The sequence below is a fragment of the Anolis sagrei genome, chromosome 1, assembly GCF_037176765.1.
Source record: "Anolis sagrei isolate rAnoSag1 chromosome 1, rAnoSag1.mat, whole genome shotgun sequence".
NCBI lineage: Eukaryota > Metazoa > Chordata > Lepidosauria > Squamata > Dactyloidae > Anolis > Anolis sagrei.
The window spans coordinates 325,324,565-325,351,428 of NC_090021.1; the positions used below are offsets into that span (position 1 = coordinate 325,324,565).

Sequence of the window (26,864 nt, forward strand, 5' to 3'; positions counted from 1 at the left end):
ATTCCACTATGTTTCCACATGTCCATCAGCAGCCAATGTTGTGGCAACTAGGCAGAAGAAGTGCACAGAGTATCATATAATCAGGCCATAGGGCAAACTGCATGCTTGTTTTCAGGAAGAAGAAAGGACATGAAAGGGAGTGGTCATTTGCAGTGGCATTTTCTTCTGCTCTTATATATTCTCTTTGCAGTTAGAACCAGGGTTATAGCAATGAGGTCTCAGGGATGGTCCATAATCTTAAAATAAGGCTGCCTCACTTTGAAAGAAAAAGCCGGCATGGTTGGAACGTTGAGCTAAGACACTGGAAGACCAGGGTTCAAACCACCATTCAGCCACGGAAACCAGTTGGGCAAGTGAGAAGAACTGAAATTTTCTTAGTTTTATAAGAAGGCAAGAATAAACCCCCTCCAAATAAATCTTGCCAGAAGAAACTTGTGATAGCTTCATCTTAGGGTCACCTTAAGTTGGAAACAATTTAAAGGGACACAACAACAGCACTGTAAACACCTAAGGACCCTTCCACGCTGCCCCTTTACCCCAGATCTGATCTCTGATTATCTGTTGATCCTAGGTTATCTGGCAGTTGGGTATTATATTCCAGTTGAAAGCAGATAATCTGGGATCACATCCTGGGATAAAGGGCAGTGTGGAAGGGCCCTAATACCCAGTTCAGATCACAAGCTCCTAATGTGTTATTAGCAAAAGAGCAAACTGCATGTGACTTTACACTATGTGAAAGACTTCATGGCCTTCCTTATTCTCTGAAGGGCAATTTATTCAAAAAAAAACCAAACAAAACAAAACAAAAAACCCAAAATCTTCCTTATATTTAAGCCACTGAAATCTCAAGGAACCAGTTGACTTTTTAATGTGTATTGAGACAACCAGTTTCACAGTTATATTCATTTTGAAACAGGAACCAAGAAAGGAAACACCTGTTGGTGTGGTTCACAGCTTTGATCTGTGCACGCTAGGGCTGTAGGTTCAAAGCCACACCTTTTCCATGTTGGAAGCCAGTTAAAAAGTTTTACTAAAGTTGGAATGTGGAAAGAATATTGAAGTTGAGTTTGAGTCACCATTCATGTAGAAGAACCTGACCAGCCAGATTACCACTGACAAGGAATCTTTTGCTCTAGTAACAGCATGTTTATTCTACTTGAGGAAAATGATAAAGATACGCTAAGTGGGGAGTAGCAGTCTAGGAATTGTGTAGGGAATTCTGGGCATGTTAATTCAAAAGGTAAAACAGCAATTGCAGCAAGACAACAGACTGGCACAATAAACTACTAAGTGACATCTAGTTTGCAACATCTAGGGGGGCTTTGAATGTGATTTTTCTGCTTCTTGGCAGGGGGTTGGACTGATGGCCCACAAGGCCTCTTCCAACTCTATGATTCTAGTTTCCGAAGCAAAAGGAAATAAATTCACTCCATTTCTAGTGATGTTTAAAGATGGCCATCATATCACCACTCATTTTTCTCTTTCCCAGTTTAAACATATCAAGTTCCTTACGTTGTTTCTCTTAGGGCATGGTTTCCAGACTTTTAGTCCTCCTCCCCTGGAAGTATTCTAGTTTGCCAATATCCTTCTTGAACTGTATTGCCCAGAAAGGGACACAGTCTTCTTGTATTCTGGACACAGTATTTGGACCAAAGCAAGACAGAACAACACTGCTGCACCCTAGAATTGCATTGTCTCTTTTGGCCACTGCATCCTACTATTGATTTATGTTTCGTTTGTACCAAACCCTAGATTCATTTCACACATACTGTTTTACTATTTAATTTTAAAGCAATGCTTAAAATGTGAGCTGCTCTGAGAAGTATTGTGCTGCAGATGTGAAATATATCTAGTGAATGAATCAATAACATTTAGACACCATGCTATGGTGTCTTTCTTTTTTCCACCAGCTGACCAAATCAGATTACTAATTCAAGAGCAAAAATTCATGGAAGCCAGTCAACATCTCCTGGTCATGGAAAGAGGAGCTAATGGTGGTGACTCAGAGGGTAAAACTGAGGAGGAAAAGATGGATGATCAGAATGAAATTGAAGACCTGCTTGGGCTTTTGAAGCAAGAAGTCCTCACCATTGTACGCTGTTCCATCAGCATTGCACAATCTCAGCCAGAATTGCTGCGGAATGCAGTGAGAGCCATCGAAGACCAAGTGAAGGAAGATGAGAAATCTATGTCAGAAGAAAAGTCACCAGAGAAAACCGTGTGTTCCCGACCCAGAAAATGGAAAGAGGACTGGAGAAATTCAATCGAAGCATCTGTAAAAAAGCGAATGGAAGTCCCCCCATTTGATGGGAATGCTAAACTCTCTACCACGGCTCACACTTTCCTGCACATGGGGAACACAATGAAAAAGGATCTTATCACAGTGGTGCAAAATATTAAACCTCATTACCCTGAGCATTTTCAAGTGTGCAGCACTTATGCCAAGTTTTACTACAACTGTTTCTCTTCTCAGCTGGAGACTATTGCTCAGTTTGAACTAGGGAGAAAGGACACTTACCTTCTCCTCTCCTGGGTGCAGAACTTTTACCCAAAGTAAGTACTCATTTGTCCTTATCTGTATACTACTGTGAGTCTTATTTGGATCATTGTACATTGAGAGTGCAATCTTAGGGCCCTTTCAAACAGGGCCAAAATGCAGGACCTCTCTTGCTTTTTTTTTTTTAACCTTACTGAGAGGCTGCTTCCACAGTCCCAGAGGTCAGTCCCTACAGCCATAATGCCTCTTCAGGCTCCCAAAAGCCTGGAGGAGCAGGATGGAATGCACCCCTTCAGCTCCCCATTTGGGCCCCATAACTTAATGGACAGGCTTGCTGGCAGCACAGGCATCTCTCTACAGTCTTCTTGGTGTGAGAAAATTTCATGCCAGGAGGTGGGGGGAGGGATTTCCCAGAAGAACTGTAAGGAGATGCCTGTTCTGCCAGCAAGCCTGTCCAGTAAGTTTTAGGGGCCCAAATGGGGGCCTGGGGATGGCATATAGCCACCTGCTGAGGGAAAGACCAGGTTTTGGGTGAGGGGTGGGGACCTCCCACGACTCACCCAATTTTAACCCATCTCCTCCTGGATTTTAGTATAGTGTGGAAGGGCCTTTAGTTGACCAAGGGCCAACTGAGCTGCCACTTAGCTCAGCCAAAGCTGTGATGAATCCAAACCCCTACCAGCCAAGGAATGCTTGAAATTATTTAGGACCACCTTCATCTTGGTCTAACTTTGTGCCAATAATGAAGCTGTGTCAGAGGGATTGAGGAGATCTAGTATAACTCCACTCTTTATCACTCACCCTTTCTCTGCTTAGTTAGGAGAGCAGGTAACAAAATTGGATTCTGCCAAGAGGACAACACACCTGAGTTGGGAATGCAGTCTTTTATATGTGTTAGGTTTTAATTCATCAGTCCTATGGTTTTTAATGTTGGCCACTTTGAGTCTCCTTAGGCATAGAAAAGCAGGGTATAAATACTAACAACAACAACAACAAATCACAGACTGATACAGAAGTGAAGCACAGTGCATTTGAGCTTAAAAATATTATAATAGCATTAGGGTGCAATAATAGCATAAAACTCCTAATGTGGAATTACACATTTCTTATGGTACACAGTCCTTCTCTTGAAAGGCAACATTCTGCATGTTAATCTACAACTAGGTGTGCATGCATTTGTAGTTTGCACCTTATGTACCCATGATCCTGTATGCACAATTTACTGTATTTACTGTATTTCTCAGCTGTATTTCACAATTTACTGTATGCACAATTTACTGTATTTACTGTATTTCTCAGCCAATCGGCGACAATTGCATGCCTCATGACACAAGATACACAACTTCACTCCTACAGCCCTGAATGCAGTACAGACTTCACCTCCATATAGATAAAATATACCAATAGGATTTTGGCCAATAGGTAATAATGAGCTAGAATAACAAATAATTTTCTATGTTCCATTGGTCAGCAGAGAGCAGTTCTGCTTATTGCCCTGCCTAACCCTGCAGCAATTCCTGGTAGTGAAAACAATTATTCCTATTTTGATTCAATGGGAAATCATTAAGAAAAGCCTGGCAGCAACATGAAGGCACGGTTAATTTCATGGCATCTGAACACAAGCTTGCCACACTTGGATGACTTTTTAACAAGTGACACACTAGCAGGATATGAAAGTATTGTTCAAAGGGAAGCATTTTTCCCATTGACTTTAAAACATCCATACTTACAGTCTCCTTTACTTGAACTCTATTTTTCTATCAGATTTCATGCCTTTCATTTAGTTATCTTAAAAATTCTTTTAAAATCCTTTTCCTGCCAGAGTTTCAGCAGCTAAGACAAAACACTGTACTTGAATTCCCATTGAAAAACATGCCAATATCAACTATGCGTTTTAAGGCTTTGACAGGCCAGAAGTGTAAAATCCCAAGTATGAAATCTGGGTGGTTTTCATGGTGGATCCAAGTATTTTTTTTTGTGGTTTTACAGCTAGTCTTCGTACACATCTGGTTTCTATTGGAGACTCTGGGAAACTGGCATAGCTGGGGTAGCTGGAATGGGCCATCTTGAACTGACTGTAATCTCCTTTTTGGCCGTTTCAGTCAAATCAAACATAACCCTGATTTAGAGAAAGATCTGAAAGGAGCCAATCTTGGAAGTCTTTTACCACCGAGACAGATCAAACAGCTCGAAGCTACATACCTGGCTAACGAAGTGGTAAGAGACTTATTTGTTCTTTACACCAGAGCTTTACAATATGTTCAATCAGATTCACATACACATTTATACTGACTGTCTCATCACACGGGCCACCAGAATAATACTAATACTAATACTAATAATAATAATTTATACTTCACCACCATCTCCCCAAAGGGGACTTGGGGTGGCTGACATGAGGCCAAGCCCAAAAATACAACTGTCAAGTGTCATGGTGAATCCATCAACCATTGTTGGGGGGGGGGGCGGGGGATGAGAAACTCGTCGCCCCTACACCCTGCATCATCCAGCTCAATGGGAAGCTGATCCAATGGGGGGGGAAGCGTCAGTCATGTGGCTTCCCCCCATTGCTTCCTAAGCAACACGGGAAGCTTCCTGTGTTGCCGCTGTGGCAGCATATGCCAGCTCCACTCTAGATGACCCACAAAGCTTTGCCAGAAGTTCCTCTGCATTATGAGTTGGGAGCCGGTGGGCTCTGTGGACCATCTAGGGCTCAACCGATGTATACCACCCAAAAAGCCCCGTGTGATGAGGTTGTTAAATATCCAGGATTTAATCAATGTGGCTGGTGATTCTCGATTGTGGCCCCTCGACTTTGGAACTCCCTGCCATTAGAGATCAGAACTGCCCCCTCCCTCATGACGTTCAGGAAACTAACAAAGACCTGGTTGTGGAACGCGGCATTTGACAACTGATTTAATTCTTTGCCCACATGAAAGGAGGATGATGAATGGGATTGTGATGGTGTTGGACGATTTGGCTCTTTTAACTGGGATGATAATGTTTTAATGTGTATGGTGCTGATATTTTAATCGTGTAATGAAGTGGCATTGTGTTGTTATTGTATATTTTTTGTATGTTAACACATGTTGTGAACCGGTCCGAATCCCTCTTTGAAGGTGAGAGGGTCGGTATATAAAACCTCGAAATAAATAAATAAATAAATAAATTCTTCCCTTTTACAAAAACGCAGATTTCAGTAAACATCTTTAGATTGCATAACAAAAATTCCTATAGAAGAAAGAAGGATTGTGGGGTGTGAGATGTTATTCTGCAAGCACCCATTCCAGCAAAAGACAATTGTTTATGAGAAGAGATTATTTGCACAGCCAATAGTATCCTAAACACATAGAAACTGCTCACAAGTGAGCCTGTTACCTATGACTGGAAGACTGCCGAAAGGCTCGCAACCAATGACAAGTGATTCTCTCTCCCTCAGACCTTCATCAGTAGTAACTGGGTGAGCAGGATTTCTGAATTAGTATTTCAAATGTTTGACTTAAGAACTTCTAAGAAACTGGAATAAAATTATAACTGAGAGAGAGAGAAAAGAAGAAAAAGAAAAAAATAGAAAAAAGTAGATGATAAAGTAGTGAAAAATAAAAAATATGATTTTTTTAAACAATTGTGACTTGATTAGTAATTTAATCAAATTGGCACAGGGCAGGAAACTGTGAAGAGGATGTTGTGTAAATGGGTGTCTCCTTTCATTGGTGAAAGACACTATTTGTTTGTCTAAACCTGAAAGTGAGACCAGATGGACTGTTTCAGGTAATAGCAAGTGCTACAAATATTGAATCATAGTGGGTGTAGACAACTATGATGAGACACATGCTCATTGTGTTACCATAACTGGAAATTACAACACTAAACTGCCAGATTCTTCAGACAGACTTCTATTCGCATTACAGTGATTTAAATGTACCATATACACTCATGTATAAGTCAACCTCATACATGAGGGCCATTTTGGGGGCCATTGGGGCCATTTTGGGGGCCAAAACTATGGATTTTGATATGGCCCATGGATAAGTTGAGGGACATTCTGCAAAGAGAGTCACCACAATGGAGGAGTTGAGTGGTTCGGTGCTTCTTCAGGATCTCCCAGGATGAACCGAACTCTTGCCTTTCACCACTCTGGCCCTTAATGGTTCCCTTTGTTGGATAAGAGTTAAGATACAGTACTTATATTGATCTGTGGATACGTTGACCCAGCTTTCTTGGATTAATTTTTGGCTAAGATTTCTAGACTTATGCATATATTCATATACACATGAGTATATGAGCTCCCTAGTGGTGCAGCGGATTAAACCGCTGAGCTGCTGAATTTGTGACTGAAAGGTTGGTGGTTTGAATCTGGCAAGCTGGGTGAGCTCCTGCTGTTAGGCCCAGCTTCTACCAACCTAGCAGTTCGAAAACATGCAAATGTGGATAGACCAATAGGTAACGGCTCTCCATGCAGTCATGCTAGCCACATGACCTTGGAGGTTTCTAAGGGCAATGCCAGTTCTTCAGCTTAGAAATGGAGATGAGCACCGCCCCCAGAGTCGAAGATGACTAGACGTAATGTCACCTTTACTACACATCTATACATGAGAAATTTCAGCTGCTAATCTATTTTTTCGGGTTTTGTTCTTGCCCTGTAAAGGATTCTCTTAAACGCTGGTTGACTCAGTGCCTGAAAGTAGAAGCCTTGAGGTGGACGGAAGGAATGGAACCAGTTCAACTGCATGGTTATTTTCACAGCGAACTGTCAATAGATGTCATACAGGTAATAAAATATAATTTATTTGTATCGACAAGCATATATACATACATAGCTTGCCTACCTTCCAGTTTCTTTTGAATTTTATTAATTTTATATTTTGCTTTTGTTTACTTTATTTTTTTTTTTCTGGCTGTTTGACTTTGTTTTAATTTCTCTTTTAATTTGCAAACATCTGTATTTTTGTATATTCCAAGCAAAATATAAATATGCATGCATTCTTTTGGTATCGGAAAACTACTACTTTGTAGACTTGGCTTCCAAACTGATAAACGCTGAAGCAAAGCTTGGTAAAGTTATAGCTGTGGGATCCAAGGATCTGTGTTTGTTAAGGCACTTTTTCCAGTCTCTGAACTCAACCACTTTAGTTTGCTATTAGAGGCAATTCTAAAGTTCATGGAATTATGAGTCTTGGGCTATTTGGTAATATAATGTTGATCCTTTTATATTTTTGTGTTGTAGGCCATCCATGGAGCACAAAAACGTGCTGAAGACATTACCCTGGAGCTGGGCAAAAGCATTTCAGACTTACTTATGTCTGAATTCTCAACTTTTCTGCAAAGGTAAGGCAACAAGTTGTTGAATTACCTATTATGACAAGCTCCGCCTGTTAGTTGAACATATGAATTCTTCTTACTACTTCTCTCTGTCCCTCTAGTTACAAGAAAGAGCTTGATACTTTCATCAAGGACAACAAGCAACAACCTTACTTTGAGGCAACCATCATTGCAAACATTAACAATTCCTTGAGTTTTTGGTAAGGATAATATTGACTTTTTTCGATACAAGTACTCGGAAGGTCAAATAATACAAGGTGTATAGTTACTTTATGTTATTTTCATCCTACTTTTCTCCCTATATAGGGACTTAAGGCATCTAACAATAAATGTAAAACAATGCTAATACAAAACAACATGAATATATTAAAATAGATATAGAAAATTAAAGAACAATTAAACCATTTGTGCTAATTAAATACTTTTTTTCTATTATGTCAGAAGCGACTTGAGAAACTGCAAGTTGCTTCTGGTGTGAGAGAATTGGCCGTCTCCAGGGGATGCCCGAATGTGTTACCATCCCGTGGGAGGCTTCTCTCATGCCCCCGCATGAGAAGCTGGACCTGACAGATGGGAGCTCACCCCAGCTTGCGAATTTGAACTGCTGACCTTCAGGTCAGCAGTTCAGCCAGCACATGGGTTTAAAATATATTTCAACCTTATGCCAACCTTAGAATCCCAATCACATTGCCTTTAAAAAGCTGTCCCTCATCAGCTTCTAAATGCCTGATGGCAGAGGGATGTTTTAGCTGCCTACAAAAAGCCAGCAGGAACAGGGCCACCCTGGTCTCTCTTGGGAGGGAGTTCCAGAGACTGGGAGCAGCCACCAAAAAGGCCCTCTCCTTGTTGCTATTTTAAAAGCTTGACAGAAGAGTGGGGCAGCAGAAGGTCATCATCAGATAATAGCAATATTTGAAGAGATTCATAAAGAGAGATATAGCCACCAGTGTAAAGCTGGAGAACCCATTAACCTTCTCAGGAGGCCTTGGAAAACCACACAAGTAAAGTGGGTTATAAATAAACATAATAATAATATATTGTAGAAGGATTTCATGGCTGGAATCACTGGGTTGTTGTGAGTTTTCCAGGCCATATGGCCAGGTTCCAGAAGTATTCTATCCTGATGTTTCTCCCACATCTATGGCAGGCATCCTCAGAGGCTGTGAGACCTCACAATCTCTGAGGATGCGTGCCATAGATGCAGGCACAACATCAAAAGAGAATGCTTCTGGAACATGGCCATGCAGCCTGGAAAACCCACAGCAACCCAATAATAATAATAATTTTGCTTAAAATGCTTTCTGACGCCCTCAATGGGCTATTTCTACCATGTGACCAAATCACAGAGCTGAACTGTTAGGTATAAGGGAAATCTTTTTTTAACAACACTAACTGGAAGTCTCTTCCTATTTCTGTTTTTGTGCCTGTGACTGGATCTACATGCCATATAAGCCAGTTTCTGAATCCAGGTTATCTGCTTTGAACTGGATTATATGAGTATGCATTGCCAAATAAGACAGTTAAAAGCAGATCATCTGCATTCAGAAACTGGATTATATGGCAGTATGGATGGGCCTGGGAAAGCTAAAACATGTTTAACAAAACCCTTCTAAGCACCCAAAAGGCATTTAGAGTGTGAGAGAGAAATGGGAGTCTCTCTCTGACCTCTGAAACAAACAACATAGAGCCTAGTGACATTTATATGGCATCATTTTATGATATTTTTATGATATTTTTCTTTAAAATATTTTTTTTCCTTCTGAAGAATCCAATAAACATCATATCCTTGCATCTTCTAGTTAGTTCAGTAAAGATATCACTACATTGGATCTGGTCAATAATTTGTATCATTTTCTACTTTAGCATTGCAGACGTTTGTGAGTTGAGTGTAGAAGGCATTTTAAACTGAATAATACAACAAAATTGCAATGTCTTTTCTGGATTTCTTTCACCCCCTTCAGGACCCATGCGAAAGAAAGCACAACATCAGCACAAGATTACATCAAAACGAAAATTTTCACCACACTTAACGAAATCCAGAATGCTGGGTTCACTGCACTCCTTCAAGGCCTGTTTCAGCAGCTAGAGGTAATCTTCCCGCCGGAGCGGTACCTATTGATCTACTCACATTTGCATGTTTTCGAACTGCAATGTTGGCAGAAGCTAGGGTTAGCAGCAGGAGCTCACCCCATCCGCAGGTTCTAACCAGTGGCCTTCCGATCAACAAGTTCTGGAGCTTAGCGGTTTAAACTGCTGCACCACCATGGCCCCAAAATCCATATACACAATACATATTGACACAATAGGAACAGTCCTATCGGTAGATGGAATGACACAGATATGTCTTTGTGAGAGTAATGACAATTGTAGCAGTGCCATTATATTCCTTGAAGCCACCTCTATTGGAAAATGTAACCTGTCTATCCTGAGTGAGTTAAACTATCCATAGCCTACCATCAAGAACTTGCAACTGAGTCAAGTAACATTATACTCCATGTGCAGAATTATGCATTAATTGTGTTATGCCATCCAATGGCACAACTGAACTGAGACACACAATGTGAAATGGCAAATACAACCAAGTATGCATGAACACCGTGTACAATGCACATTCATCTATATAAATAAAAATGTAATGTTCGTTTGTGGGATTAACATAACTCAAAAACCACTGGATGAATTGACACCAAATTTGGACACAAGACACCTATCAGGCCAACAAGTGACCATCACTCATAAAACACTGAAAAACACAATGGAAGGGATTTAAAAAGCTAAAAAAGCAAAAAGATGCTACAGCACATGTGCAAAAACAATTCCCCTTTATTTGGAAGATGGCCAGAGAAGGAGGCCCAACCAAGTAATTAATTGCATTGCCAAACCTTTCTTATTGTTAGGATGTTACCAGTCATAGAAATCTACCCTCCTGGAAACCTAAAAAACCCCCAAAAACCAAAAAAACAAACAAAAAAACAAAACAAACAAACCTGCATGTCAATATGCAGCAGATGTGCATAAACACAATTTCCATGAACATTCATATGCAATATACCTACACATTAATGTTCAATCCACATATATGTTTCACTACTGCAACTCTAAACTGAATGTGTGCACCCCAGATCGAAAGAACACCTTCATCCATTTCTTTGGGGTAATTTCTGCGTGAATAACATCCTATAGGATTCCAACCTGTGTCTTCAGAGTGACAAAACTGTGACTGGAATCCCATTTGAAGCTGGTGAAGTGTAAAGTTCTGCCAACATAATGTGACCATTGTCAGCCAAGCAGCAGCAGTTGGGCAGCTCTCCTGGAGCATTCTCAGCTTATTAATGCCTCAGGCTGGAGGACAGAGCTGAGTCTGCATAGCAACCATTACAGGGTGGGCATGTGGGACATTGATTTTACTGTCATTAAGTTCCTATGAATGTTCAGTTGAAATCTAGTTTCTTGATTTAAAATCATTAGATTTGGTCTCACCTGTTTAATAATTTTACAAAACTTTCTTCAGCCTCTTTTTAAAACGTTTACCCAGAAGAAGTGGATCTCCTGCGATGACGTTATACATGAGATCATAGCAACCACAAGCCGTTACATTTCTACATTCAGAACTCTCAAGGACCCTCTTTTTCAGGTGAGCTGAAGCAATGCCCTTTAAGGCTTGCAGGGTGTGGGCACATGTGCAGAATCCAAGGGCCCAATTATGATCCCATGCCTTTATAATGGACTGTATTGTGCGCCATCTTCAACTTGAAAATTGGCATAGAATCAACATGAAGACAGAGCCCTTGGTGGTGCAATTGGTTAAACCCTTGTGCTGGCAGGACTGAAGACCAAGAGGTCAGAGGTTCGAAGCCGGGGAGAGTGCGGATGAGTTCCCTCTGTTAGCTCCAGCTCCCCATGTGGTGACATGAGAGAAGCCTCCCACAAGGACAGTAAAACATCAAAACATCCAGGTGCCCCCTGGGCAACGTCCTTGCAGATGGCCAATTCTCTCACAGCAGAAGTGACTTGCAATTTCTCAAGTCGCTCCTGGTTGTGGTTTTGTGGTCCCAGGACTGGGCAGGAGGAGAGGTTGCTCAGAAGTGTTTAGTCATAAAAGAGATTCCACTTAAAGATTTGGAAGAACTTCCTGGTGGTGAGAGCTGTTCAACAGTGGAATACACCTCCTTGAAGTGCAACAGAGCCTCCATCTTTGGAGGTTTTTAAATAGACCCATAACCATTTAACCTCTGTTTAAAATCACTGAAGAAGGAGATTCTGCCACACTCCAGGACAGAATAATCTATTGCCAAACAGCACTTATCATCAGGAAGTTCTTCCTAATGTTTAGGTGGAGGCTCTTTTCCTGTAGTTGGAATCCTTGCTCTGTGTCGTAGTCTCTGGAGCAGAAGCTCTGGCAGAATTCTGGCACCGGAAAGACAGTTTGTTTATTAGAGAGTTGAAATGGTGTCTAGCTCTATAGTAATAGTTGATGCATGTACGTGCACACATCTACACTTTCCCTCTGTGTTCCTGTGACCCCTTGAAAAACAGGTTTCGCCTGTGTTTGCAATATTAACAAAAATGCATACCCTGGCTACAAGTCTGTACGCATGACGTACATAACCATTTTCTGAGATAACCAGTAGTCTTTTTCAGCAACTGAAGGATAACTAACCATAGGGTTTGAGAGCCATGCTTCAGAAAAGAAACTTTTCCCAGCTCTGGCTCCAGTTTGGGGGCAGGTCAAATGTCAAGAATGTTAGGCTGGATGTGGGTGAGGTGTGATATTTGTGAATGTCATAGTGCACGTAACAGTTCATAATCTCTCATTATATGTTCTTGAGTTTCAATGCTCAGTTTCATGACGTCAAAGATCTAAGCCATCTGTTTGTTTAACACCTTGCCTTTCTCCTAACATGGGGACTAAGGCATTTAGTGCTTTGCTGTGTTGTGTCAATCTGTCTTCATCCTGTTGCCTGGTGATTGCATTGCACCACCCTTTTGCTGAAAGCCAACATTGTCCAACTGAGTGTGTATCTACCCATCTTTTTTCTTATTGTCTCAATATACAATGGGGAATGCACAGTGGTTGTTGGTACAATCCCAGTGAATAAAGTAGTACATTGATAGTTTTTGCACCATTCAAGAATTCACAACCGTGTGTCTAGGATCCTGTTGTTTAGTCATAACTGCTCAACTCACTGAATCATCCACCGAGTCACTCAACACATGAATAAATCCAAATGAGCTTCTCAACTTGAGACTAACAATAGGCCATAGGCCTACTGAAGGAACTTTATTTAACAGTGAACTGAAAACATCCTTTGCACAACAGCCCAAAAAGTACAATTGTATGTGTAAGAGAACTTACACAGGTGTATGTCACCAACAGGATTCCAGTCTAGATTTTCAGCAAGGGCTCATACCTGAGAATGTGGGGGAATGACATGAAGTAGATGTGTTTATTTTGACTGAATGCAATTTGACACCACTTTAAGTGCTATGGTTCAATGCTATGGAAACATGAGAGTTGAAGTTTTACAAGATCTATAGCTACAAAGTATTGGGCCATGGCAGTTAAAGTGGTGTTAAACCAGGTATGGGCAAATCCAGGCCCGGAGGCTGGATGTGGTCCCTTGAGCTCTTTTCTCAGGCCCTCCTCTCTCACACCATCCTATTCTTCCTTCCTTCTTTCCTTCTCTCTTTTCTTCCTCCTTCCCTCCCTCTTTCTCCTTCCCTTCCACCCTTTCATCCTTCCTTTCTTCCTCTCTTTCCTTCCCTTGCTCCTTCCCTTCCTCCCTCCCTTCCTTACCTCCCTCCCTCCTTCCTTTCCTTCCACCCTTTCGTATTTCCTTCCTTCTCTTTCCTTCCTCTATCCCTTCATCTTTTCATCCTTCCTTTTGTCTTTCCTTCCTTCTCTTTCCTTCCTCCTTCCCTCCCTCCCTCCCCTCCCCCTTTCTCCTTCCATCCTTCCCTTCCCCCCTTTCGTCCTTCCCTCTTTCCTCCTTCTCTCCCTCTTGCTCCTTCCTTCCTTCCCCTTTGTTTTTTCCTTCCTTTTCTCTTTCCTTTATCCTTCCCTTCCTTCCTTTTTCCTTCCTCTTTCCCTTCCTTCCATCCATCCCTTCCACCCTTTCATCCTTCCTTCCTTCTCTTTTTCCTTCCTCCTTTCCTTCATTCCTTCCCTTCCCCCCTTTTGTCCTTCCTTCCTTTTCTCTTTCCTCCCTCTTTCTCCCCCCACCCTCCCTCCCTACCTTCCATTTTGTCTTTCCTTCCTTCTCTTTTTCCTTCCTCCTTCCTTTCCTTCCTTCCATCATTCCCTGTCTCTTTACTTCCTCCTTCCCTTCCTTTCATCACGAGGCAGCCAGTCCTTTTAGCAGGGAATGCTAGCATGAGGCCCCCAAATTAGAATGTTTTCCCATGCTTATGTTAAACAGTGTAAGTATATCCCTAGATGTTCTCCTGAACTTCCGGTTTAACTCAACATCTCACTCTTTGCCTCCCAAACTGGTGGTGTCAAATTATCTTTTATTTCCATCTGTTTCTCTTGATTTTTGAATTTCAAAGTCTAAGCAAGGGCTGGGCTGAATCTTTATGACTGCCCTTTCAGTAATGCCACTGGAGCCGTGTCTTTTCCTTTGGAAGCCTACTACTTTGTGTTTGTTCCAAAGTAAAAAGCCTATCTAAATTCACAAGTGAAGGGCTGTTTGTTTGGATTTCCTACTTTTGTATTCTTAAAATAAACCACCGAGCTAATTAGATTACTTATGTGATTTGACTGGTGAGAAATCGGAACTTGCTCATGGGGCAAATGTATTGTTTCTGTCTGACATTTCTCATGGCTGATGATCACAATCGCCATAATCCTCTTAATGTTTATGATTGTTTTTTCATTTCCAAAACAATATGCCATCTTATGATTCATCGGGCTTTCCCAGCTTTTATCTTAATGTGAGGTAGCTATGCTGGGACAGGTCTCATTTCATACACCTCTTCAGTCTCCAGGAAGGTCACCTTGGAGCTCCCAACAGGAGTTTCCCAGTAACCTCGGGAAAAACTGCTGATGAATCAAAGATCCAGCTACATTGAAAGAAATGCAGCCTGCCCGCTCTGTAGAATGAGAGCCATGAACACTTCATACACTCCCATATAATTGCCAGCAAGTGCAGAATCAGTCCTCATGGGATGATATAGGCTGGATCTACACTGCCCTATATACCAGGATCTGATCCCATATTATCTGATATGAACTGGATTATGTCAGTCTACACTAACAGATACTCTGAAATAAAATGATAATCTGGGATAAGCAGATAATCTGGAATCGGATCTTGGGCAGTGTGGAAGGGGCCATACTTTTTCACCAACCTGTGCATTTCAGACATAGGTTCTGGCTATCTCTCAGGCATCAAACTGGTTATCTGTTATTTTATTCTGAGTGAGTGATTTATTCTGTCATTAAATCCTTTGGTTGCAGTGAATAGCAAGACTGGTTGTTGTTAAATACCATAAAGTCAACTTCATCTTATGGTAACCCTATGAATGAGAGACCTCCAAGTCTTGCAGTTCTTTCAAACTCAGGCCCATGACTTCCTTGGGTGAGCCTATATGGAATACAGTTCTCCTCTTTTCCTCCTGCCTTATAGGCCCCTTCTATGTTGCCATATGCAATCCAGATTATCTGTTTTGATCTGGACTATATGGCAGTGTAGACTCATATTGTCCAGTTCAAAGCAGATAATATGGCATATCTGCTTTGATAATCTGGATTATATGACAGTGTAGAAAGGGCCTGGGAGCTCCTCCACCAATGTCATCCATTATTGCTGCTGCCCAGTAGCATTTTGGAACAGTCTGGCTCCTCAGCATGTTCCAAAATGTCTGGAACAGTCTGGCTCCTCAGCAAAACACTGCCTGATATGGGAGACTCTACCAACAGTTCTATTGCCATCAACTTTGCCTCTTGTCTCAGGCCCCATCTACACTGCCATATAATCCAGTTTCACAATGCAGGTCTTGTACTGAATTGGATTAGATGGCAGTGTAGATTCATATAATCCAGTTCTATGTGGTTCAGTTAGCATTATATGAGTCTGCACTTCGTAAATCAATAGTATGTGACAGGCAGTTACAGACAAAATTGTCACACAAGGCATTTCATTGCCACTGCATGAAACATTAGACTATTTAGAATAGACGATGGATCAGGAACTATATTTATTTGATTCAAATTTCTGAACAAGAAAACTTTCTTAAACTCCCTTGAAAGTAAATATCCAACAAACTAGGCACTTAATACTACAAGGATTTACCTTGAAGCTGAAGTTGGCACCTTTCTACTGACTCTGACTTCAACTACACCCAAAATTGCTTCCAACTCCAACTCTGACTTCATTACTCCAGAGCTCAGGCAAATTACTGACCTTGTCTGCTAACCCAAAAGATTATCGTAAAAGGAAAAACTTTTCAAGGGGAAAGATTCTTTGTTCTCCCTCTAGTCTCAAGATTATCTAGCTATAAAAACCACTTTGTAGTAACATGTTAGGAGTATGTTAGGAAAGTCTTTAAACTGGCATTTTTACAACTCTGATGTGTGTGTTTTTCACCCCCTTTCCCCGCCATCTGATCTGTGAGGATTAATTGCTTGCTTCTTTTGCTACAGACTGTCATTGAAAAAATACACCTCCACCTGGTCCGAGAACACATTACAAGGCTTCTGAAAAAGAAAGTCAGCTTGAGGTCACCAGAACAGCAAATCGCTTTGTCTGATTTAGTCCAGAACAACGCTTTCACTCTGCAAACATTTTGCACACTGAACGTAAGTTCAATGCCACTGATTTGTTGACATTTGGAGAAATATGTCTGCATGCTTCATTGGGGTGCTATGAAGCATTTCTGTTTGCAATGTGCTGCGACTATACACATATTCCAGTAATTGAGAAGAAGTTAAAGCTAAACAATTAAGTTGTTGCGTCATGGATTCAGGGCCAACATGGTTTGAGCCTTGGATTATGAATCTGGAAACTAGGGTTGGCTTTCTCACTCGTCATGGAAATTCATTGGGTGACCTTGAGTAAGTCTCACACCATGAGCTCCATGATGGGTTACTCCCCACTGTCTCCAAAAGTTGAAGGCACAAAGAAACAACAATCTTAAGTTAATACTATAGAATACGTGAATTACATGCTGAAAAGTCCTGGTTCAATCCTTGGCATCTCCAGTTGAATAGATCAAGTACAAAATCCAGTTGAATAGATCAAATACAAAAGGACTCTTCTCTGTTGATTGGAGCAGACAGTACAAGCTACAAGAACAAGTTGATTATCCTTTGTCCAAAATGCTTGGGACCATAAGTTACCATATTTTGTAATGGCTGTATTCTCATATACATACACAATGAGATAGCTTAGAGATGGGACCCAAGTCTTAACAAAATTCATTTATATTTCATATACATCTTACACACCTAGCCTGAAGGTAATTTCAAACAATATTTTAATAAAGTTGTGCATGAAAGAAAGCTTGTACGAGGGGCTGCTGAGAAGTCTTTGGCTTTACTCAGAAAGAAACAAGATAGGAAGATGAAACTTTACATTTATTCCACATGCTCTCCACTGATATCAACACACTTCTTACATCGGCATTCCAAGTTCTGTAACCTTGCAAAAAGGTTTGGTTGTGCCTTAGTCATCTGTAGCAGCCATGGCATCAGAAATGGTGTGAAATTTGGTACCCTTGAAATGTTTCTTCATGTTTGGAAACAGATGATAGTCGGAGGGAACTAGATCGGGTGAATAAAGTGAGTGGTCAACCAGCTGGAAGCCTAGCTCCACCAGTTTTGCCATGGCCGCTTATGCAGTGTGAGCAGAGGAGTTGCAGGAACACTATTCCTTTCAACAGCATGCCACGCCTTTTGGCCTTCAGAACTGCCTTCAATTGGTCCAAAGGTTCAGTGTAATACCTTGCATTGATGGTGGAACCATTTTGAAGGTAGTCTACTAGCAGCACACCCTCCTTATTCCAGAACATAGACACCATCACCTTAGTGGCTGATTTTTGCACCTTGAACTTCTTTGGATGAGAACCACTGTGCCTCCACTCTTTTGATTGCTGCTTGGTTTCAGAGTCATACAAATAAATCCAGGTCTCATTCATAGTGACCAGTTGATCCAGGAAGTTCTTATCAGTCTGGAAATGTTGACAAATAGACCGGAAAGTTTTCATTCACATGCTTTTCTGATCTGTTGTCAAACATTTGGGGACCCACTTTGTAGATAGGTTCTTCATGTTCAAATGTTCAAGGATAATGACACAAACACGTTCACGAGAAATCCCCATGATGTCTGCTATTCCTTTAGCTGAAATTCGCTGATTTTCCAGTATGAGGTCGTGCACAGCATCGACGATCACCGAAACAACAACCACTCTCAGTCATCCAGGACGTCCCTCATAATTGGTACTGAATTTGTTACCATAAAAACAACACAAAACACAAAGCTGAAGACTTATCAGCAGCCCCTCCTAGACACAGAACCATTAGAAAGCAAAGGTGTCTTATCTCAGATATAGACAATTTTGGATTTTATAGCATTTCAAAATTCCAGATAAGGGGTGGTTAGTTTTATAAGGCAGCATCCTTATAAATGCACATGTGGGGTTGTTAAAATAACCAAAAACAGTACTGCCCATATACAAGGAAAAATCAAAAGAATCCCAAGTTTTGTGAAAGTACTAAAAAGATGTTTAGGAAAGAAAACTTTTTAGTTGCATGGGTAGTAGTTTTCCAAACAATAGTCTTATGAGGACTCAGGTTACTATATGTTGAGATCAATCGTGAGAAACATGAATCATATTCAGAAAGAAATGAAACAGTCATCTATTCCAACCCACAGTTAAAGCATTTCCAGTCTAAAGCCATCAAACCTGATCTTAAATAACTTTCGGTAAAGGAAATTCCATCACCTTCCATTGATTGAGTTTTAGAAAGAGAACTGGAAACCTGGGAGTGAAAGAAGAATGGAGTGTTGTAGCTGAAATCCTGAAATCCACTACAACATTTTGATTGCAAATGTTCCTTTTCCAGAATCAGTGGAATGCTATAAACCCAGCAGTTACCCGGCAACTTAACTTCATAGAGTGTGTCCCACAAAGGCCAAGGAATTTTCCTTGCACAACACAGATATGTCCTAGCATGCAAACATTTTATGAGAAGGCCAAATCTTTGTGGCTTCCTCATGGGTTTTCTTGAACTAAGAATGAACTTGGAAACCCACTCAGCATTATTCTGTGGTGAAAGATTGCTAGTGAAAAGCAAACTGTCTTGAAGGCTGTTTCAAATGAAATCATGAAAAGTATTTTAGAAGACCAATAGATCTTGTAGAACTACACCAAACCCTGGCACAAACTGTCATGAACTACCTGTCTGGATCCAGAGCTTGAAAAAAATGTTTTATTTGACACCAGCATCAGATTTCTTACAACCATTGTGGTTACCAACGTGTGCCTTGTTTTGAATAAGATTGTTTAGTCCAGAAGTGGAAGGTGAAAGCCTTCCAGATGTTTTAGATTACGTCTTCCGTGACTCACCACTGGTTATGCTGGCTAAGGTATATGATAGAAGCAGTCAGCAGTATTTCCAATTTTAATTTTACATTTGGCCTTCCCACAGTTTTAATTGTATGTTGTCTTATTGATAATGTTATATGTTTATTGTTTATGTTTTTATTTTAATTGCTTGTATTGTTGTGATTATTGCTTGTATTGTTGTGTTTGGGCTCGGCCTCATGTAAGCCACACCGAGTCCCTTGGGGAGATGGTAGCAGGGTACAAATAAAGTGTTGTTGTTGTTATTATTACTATTACTACTACTACTACTACTACTACTATTATTATTATTATTAGCAAAAGAAAAACTTGAGTGGATTTTGAGAGACCAGGATTCCAATCCCCAGTCAGCCATGGAAGTCCACTGGATCACTCTGAAGCCTCTTCTACACTGCCATATAATCCAGATTATCCAAGCAGATAATCCCCATTATCTACTTTGAACTAGATTATATGAGTCTACACTGCCATATAATTCATTTCAAAGCAGATAATCTGGATTTTATATGGCAGTGCAGAAAGGGCCTTAGCAAGTCACATACTCTGAGCCACAAAACAAACCCGCTTTGAACAAATCCCGCCAAAGAATTTGTTTCCGTGAAGGTCAAAAATGAATTGAAAGCATCCATCTACAAGAGCAACAAATCCAAAAACATCTAGGAAATCATCTTTATTTTAGTCTATTCGGTGTATTCACTATGCTGGTTGATTACATTTCTTGCAGATTACATCTACACTGTATAATTAATGCAGTTTGACGCCACTTTAACTGCCATGGCTTAGTGCTATAGATTTGTAGTTTGAGGTGGTACTTGCACTCTTTGGTAGACAAGGTTAAATATTTTGTAAAGCTACAAGTCCTATGTTTCGATAGCATTGAGCCCTGGTAGATAAAGGGGTATCGAATGGCATTAATTCTGCAGTGTAGATGCACTGTTCCACCTATCATTGATCACTCCTCCCTGTTATAGTTGTCGTGGGTTCATCTTATGGACTCCTGGGATTTGCAGTTTGCAAAAAATCACTTGGTACTCTCAGCCTGAGAAGTCGGTGTTTCCCAAACCCTGTTCTCTGCAGTGCTTTGGACTTTAACTCCCAGAATCCCTGATCTTTGGCTAAGAGAGCTAAGCCTTCTGGGAGTTGAAATTTAAGACACTTGGTGGACTAGAATTTGACAATCACTAGCTAATTCTTCAATGAACTGGATATGCAGTCATGAAGTTAAAATGGAGTCACTGGACTACCATTGTGGCATGTGACAGGCCTCCTGCTAATGCTCAGGTATTGAACGTGAGTTCATCTCATTGCAAAGCACAGGCATTGTCTTGGGATGTGTAGGCAATTCTGTCCTCAGAAATCCTGAATCAAACCGATCTGATATGCACCACTCAAACCAATGAAAATATCAGAATGTAATCCTCAATCAGTGTATGCATTCTGTTGATTTTTTTGATACAGGTGTTGGCAGACAAATTGTTCCGAAATGCATTCCATTATACACATTATGTCTAGAAACACATTTGGAAATGTAAACAATGAGGCAGAACACATTTATATTCCGAGAAAATTTTTTTTTCAAAAGTACGTACACATACACTTTTGTTTAAATAAATATTCTTATGTGATTCGTAACAAACATGGTGGGATTGATGCAACAATGGAAAAGAACTTGATTTTGTGAAAAAGTGGTTTCAAGAAGAGCAGGATTGAGTTTTGAATGAACACATGTCAAAATGATTTGAATCCAGCTGTTATGGTCAACCAGTGAATTATGGACTTTTTCCTAACTAATAAAAATCCAGCCAAGGAAATTTGAATTCAGATCATACTACCTGGCCAAAAGTGGCATTAATATGCCATATTTTCTCAGCCTAAAATGGGAAAGACTTTGCCTTGAGGAAAGGGTGCATCTACACTGTGGAATTAGTGCAGTTTGATACCATTTTAACTGCCTTGGCTCAGTATTGTTACCATAATTGGGGTTCTAGTTTTATAAGATCTTTAACCTTCTTTGCCAAACTCCCAGGATTCCATAGCATTGAGCCATGGAAGTATCAAATCGCATTAATTCAATGGTGTAGAATGCTACCCCAGTGGCATTCTGACCTATTCCAGTTCCATATCTTGTATTCAGAGCACCCATCAAGTATATACAGATGAGAGTGCTTTAGCACAGCTAGTTAATTACCAGCAGCAACAGAATATCAAGTCCGGGTCAGGGTGAGCATCCAACCTTCAGCCCAGCTTACTATCCACCTAAGCGCTTCAAAAACAGCTGTATCTGTGACTAAAGAAATTAGGCACCACTTAAGCAGGGAGGTATTTTATGGCACCATTTTAAAAAGCCAGTGATCAAAGAACAGGAGGAAAGTCTATGATCAAAAAGGCTCATCGTCATAGAGGATGGAGCAACCACCCCCCTGTGGCCAGGATCATGCATAACCTCCAGGATGCCAAAGTTAGAAAAATGCCAAGACACATACCTCTATCTGTCTGTCTATTTTGTATGTCTAACAGCATTGAATGTTTGCCGTGTATGTGTTCTGTGATCTGCCCTGAGTCCCCTCAGGATGAGAAGGGCAGAATATAAATGTTATAAGTAAATAAATATTCATGAATCTGCATGATATATGATTAAATCAAGCTTTTTTGTCCTGGTAGGGGTCTAATGCCACATGGCTGAACGCTGCATTGCCAAGTCTAGCTGAAATCATCAGGCTCCAAGATATAAATGCCATCATGCTTGAAGTTGGTGCCCTTACTCAGAAATATCCTGATATCAGGTAAGGGGAAAGATGTCAAGCACAAAGTTACCTGCCATCATAAAGCTAATTGTAGTAATACACTGGCTGTGAGCTAATGCTCTGTCACTTACACCAGGGATAGAAATCACTTAACTCTCAAAATGTTGTTAGACTACTATTGTAGGCATGATGACGTGCCCATCATCTGTACAAAATTCAAAGCAGAGGTTCTTCGACCAACCTGTGCTTCCTGTTTTCTCAGTTCTCCACTTCCTTCTTCATTTGCAGACAAGGAAGGACTCAGTTATTAGCTAAGTCTTATTCCAATGGAGGAAATGCATTCCTAGTGTAACATCTTGCACGGAATTTATGCTAAATTAGAGCTCCCGTCATCCTCAATGGATGCAATAAAGAGTCAACATACAAATTGTCCAATGGATAGGATGAAGAATACTGGGCATGGCATTCTTACTACTGCTATCATGACACACTGGTATTAGCTCTAAACTTTCCCAAATAGGAATTGTCTGTCTTCTGATTCATTCATTTTTGCTGTGTGCTATGGTTGCTTTCATAAGTGTCTTTCAATATGCATTGCCATTTGTATTACCCTCAAGAAAAATAAGTTAGTAGGAGGCTGAAAGTGATCTCCACTGTAGAATTAATGCAGTTTGACGTTACTTTCACTGTCATGCTGTGAATAATTGGGAGTTGTAGTTTGGTTTGACAGCAGCACTCTTTGACAGAGATAGCTAGAAATGTTGTGAAACTACAACTCCCATAGCACTGAGTCATGGCAGTTAAAATGGTGCCAGACTGCATTAATTCTAAACTGATAATGTCTTTTCTCTCCATTTTACTGATATGTTTCTTTTATTTTTCTTAACTTTTATTCAGAATAAAGAAAGTAATATGAAAATAATTACAGGGTGTCCCAAGAGTCCCCATACATAGAAAAGAAGTAACAAACTCTTTCTATGTTTTATATTTTTATTATATTTTTAATATGTTTATTATTTTATACTTTCAGATATACAACATGTAGAGAATATTTTGCAATTTTTTGTAAATAAAAGTACATTTTGCCACGATTTCCCATTTTCCCTATATATTGCAACTTTTGAGACACCCTTTAGAACAGGCATGCGCAAACTTCGGTCCTCCAGGTGTTTTGGACTTCAACTCCCACAATTCCTAACAGCCAAAATTTGCCCATGCCTGCTTTAGAATTTTCCTAACACATATTTCTAAAGCTATACAGCTGTGTTTCTCAACCTGGGGGTCGGGATCGCTGGGGAGGTCGCAAGGGAGTTTCAGAGGGGTCGCCAAAGACCATCAGAAAACCATCAGAATCCTCCCACCAAAAGCCCTTCTCTACTTTGATTGGCTGGCCTCTCAGCCGGCCCCTCAACCAAGGGGAGGAGTGTTTTGGAGACTCCATGTGTGGAGAGCAGGTGTGCTTGGCACAGGGCAGCATGGTGAGCATGTGCAGGCAAGGGAGAGTGTGTGAGGCTGGAGGGAGGTTTTTGCCAGTGAGTTCCTTCAAAGCATGGCAGTTCTGATGGGAAGTTTAGCCCAATTCTATCATTGATGAGGTTCAGAATGCTCTTTGATTGAAGGTGAACTATAAATCCCAGCAACTACAACTCCCAAATGTCAAGGTTTATTTTCCTCAACCTCCACAAGTGACCACATTTGGACATATCGAATATTCCTTCCAAGCTTGGTCCAGATCCATCATTGTTTGAGTCCACAGTGCTCTCTGGATGTAGGTGCACTACAATTCCAAAACTCAAGTTCAATGCCCACCAAACCCTCCCATTATTTTCTGTAGGTCATCGGAGTTCTGTGTGCCAAATTTGGTCCAATTCCATCGTTGGTGAAGTTCAGAATGCTCTTTGACTGTAGGTGAACTATAAATCCCAGCAAATACAACTCCCAAATGACAAATTAATCCCCCTGCAACCCCACCAGTATTGAAATTTGGGCCTATCAGGTATTTGTGCCAAATTTGGTCCAATGAATGAAAATAACCCTGCATATCAGATATTCACATTACAATTAATGACAGTAGCAAAAATACAGTTACGAAGGAGCAACAAAAATAATTTTATGCTTGCGGATCACCACAATATGAGGAACTGTATTCAGAGGTCACGTCATTAGGAAGGTTGAGAAACACTGCTATACAACTATCTAAGTAGGTACTGCAATTTACTTTCAAAACAAAGATAAACAAATTGACAACATGTTTATCTACATTAGCATGGATACACAATTGTCTTTGTGTGTTTATAGACTAGTATCATTCATTGTAATTTGTCTGACACACTGTTTTTCTTATCTCTTTTACAGCAAGAAGCATCTGTCCACTATCTTGTACATCAAGGGCAACTTATCTTACAGTGAACAGAGAAGCATCTTGAATGTGCTGGACATTGCAGAATATTCCACGCTCCCTCCGGCATTGTTGTTTTCAGCAATCAAGGTGTCATAGATTTGGATTATAAAGCATAGCCAATGCGGCTTTCTTAGGTCAAAACTATTCCCATTCATGACGAACCCCATTTCCTTTCTCGGCACAGCAACATAAGTCAAGAAAGATAACTTTGGCTCTTGGTTTTGTTGCTGTTGGGAAAGTGGCTTGTTCTTTATAGCCAGTACAAAATGTTAAGCCTGGAATGAGCCAAATGTGTAATCCATCCTAATGCCAGGTCTCCAACATTTCCTTTGTGGCTCCGTCTTCCCATCAAGAAAGTGGAGACAAGTTCTCACCATATTTCCATTTTCAGGTGGCACTGGTACGATGATAAAAGACTCCTCCATTTCCTATTTGTGTTTGTTTGGGGTTTTTTTCGTGTCAGGAACAACTTGAGAAACTGCAGGTCGCTTCTGGTGTGAGAGAATTGGCCGTCTGCAAGGACATTGCCGAGGGGACGTCTGGATGTTTTACCATCCTGTGGGAGGCTTCTTTCATGCTTTTGCATGACAAGCTGGAGCTGACAAACAGGAGCTCACCCCTCTCCCTGGATTCAAACCGCCCACCTTTTGGTCAGCAGTCCTGCCAGCACAGGGGTTTAACCCATTGCGCCACCAGGTTAAACCCTTGTTGTCAAAATCACTTAAAATGAAAAAATAGCATGGCACTTTGCAGAGTTTCTCTGGAGGGTGGAAAAAAGATTTAAATTGGAAAAGGAAACCAAAAGAGCAGACTGAAGAAGCACAGTTCAGATGGGATCTTGATTAAATTTCCAAGAATTGTTTCTCTTAGTAAAAGGTTATCTCAATTGTAGATGAATGTTTATATGAAAATAGTATTATTGGGGACTTTTCCCCTTTTTTATATAATTGCATTTTTATTTAGCAGCTATTTGGCGAGCAATGTAATATAAGAGCTGGTGTGTGTTTAGTTAATTTGAATTTCTGTTAAGCCACGAGCTCACTAAGGTGGCTTTAGACTAAGTTTTCTCTCCGGCCTAACTTTGTGAGACAATCTTAAGTTTAGTTCTTTAACTAACTTGGAAAATGAGCAAAATACCACATGTTAATAATATTATTGTATGTGCCTCTGTAGAAACAATTGTAAATGTGAACATACCTTTGTATGTACTATGCTTGAATGTTGATTTTTATTTTCAACTGTTGGCTCTGTAATAATCCTGGAATGTTTTCATATCCTGGTTTTTTTTTTCTAATTAAAACACATTTTCATGAAATTCATATGGAGCAAAGGTAGGGTGTTTCAAAATGATGGACCAATTTCAAAGCAGTATATTTCATTTTGTCAACATATTACAATTACACAAAAGTTCAGTGAGTTATCAAGTTACCAAGTTTTACTAACCATTTCTGAGCCAGAATACACACACACACACGTATATATACACATATGTTCATACATACAGACAGACATACATACAACTCTGCAAGTGGAGACTATCTCATTAGGCATATTGTGGAGTCACCATCTTATGAATGACTGAAGCTAGGGGCCGTTTGTGTGCTGGGAAAGGCATCTAGCGGTAATCCTTTGAAGCCCACCCTTTCAAGTGATAAGAGCTTCATTTATGCGCAGTTCATGGTTACAGAGATATAGTGATTTCAAGTTGCATCCATCTTTTTGAAACTCCCTGTACTTTGCCCAGATAGTCCCCACTGTGATCCCTAGTTGAGGAAACATAATTTGAGTGCAAAGGAATTGGTTGTTTTGTACACAAGCATCAATATGTGGTAATGGTGGACTCTGGCAGATTTCATAGATGCTCCAAATTAGATGCCTACAGAACCGGGAACTCTACATGATTATCATAATCCACACTTACCCTGAGTTCATTCCTGGCTGTTGCCACAATGTTCCTACACTTCCAGTACATATTACAAGGTTACACCAGATTAGCCCACATGAGGAACAATCAAGGAGTGCTCCAGAATTTGCCTGAATCTCCAGAGAAACCCTATGGCTTCCGGATAATGGGGACAATTGGATTGGGCCCAATTCAGACTAGGCTATTGTCTACATAGGCCTCATCAGTGCAGGGAAAAGGAGATGGCTGCAGAGCTCCACGTGTGCTCCCTTTTTAAAAAAAATAATAAAATGATTGAGTACATAAATTTATATGGTTTACATGTGCTCCTGACCATCATGGGTGGCCCATGGTGACTTCAGCAGAGATGCCCATTCTAGTAAGAAGGACAGGAAATCAGCCAGGCCGTAC

At 40.6% G+C, this 26,864-nt stretch overlaps 1 protein-coding gene across 1 annotated transcript in view; it reads left to right on the top strand.

The window, feature by feature from the left end:
* TNFAIP2 (TNF alpha induced protein 2) overlaps positions 1–25,865 on the top strand; it is a 44,749-nt gene extending 18,884 nt beyond the window's left edge. The window contains exons 3-12 of the mRNA XM_060755097.2: positions 1,911–2,553; positions 4,600–4,714; positions 7,146–7,268; positions 7,725–7,825; positions 7,921–8,019; positions 9,781–9,907; positions 11,331–11,453; positions 16,464–16,619; positions 22,067–22,188; positions 24,505–25,865. Of these exons, the coding sequence (XP_060611080.2) occupies positions 1,911–2,553; positions 4,600–4,714; positions 7,146–7,268; positions 7,725–7,825; positions 7,921–8,019; positions 9,781–9,907; positions 11,331–11,453; positions 16,464–16,619; positions 22,067–22,188; positions 24,505–24,646 (1,751 nt within the window). The 3' untranslated portion in view covers positions 24,647–25,865. The remainder of the gene's footprint in view (positions 1–1,910; positions 2,554–4,599; positions 4,715–7,145; positions 7,269–7,724; positions 7,826–7,920; positions 8,020–9,780; positions 9,908–11,330; positions 11,454–16,463; positions 16,620–22,066; positions 22,189–24,504) is intronic.
* The last annotated feature ends 999 nt before the right edge of the window (positions 25,866–26,864 follow it).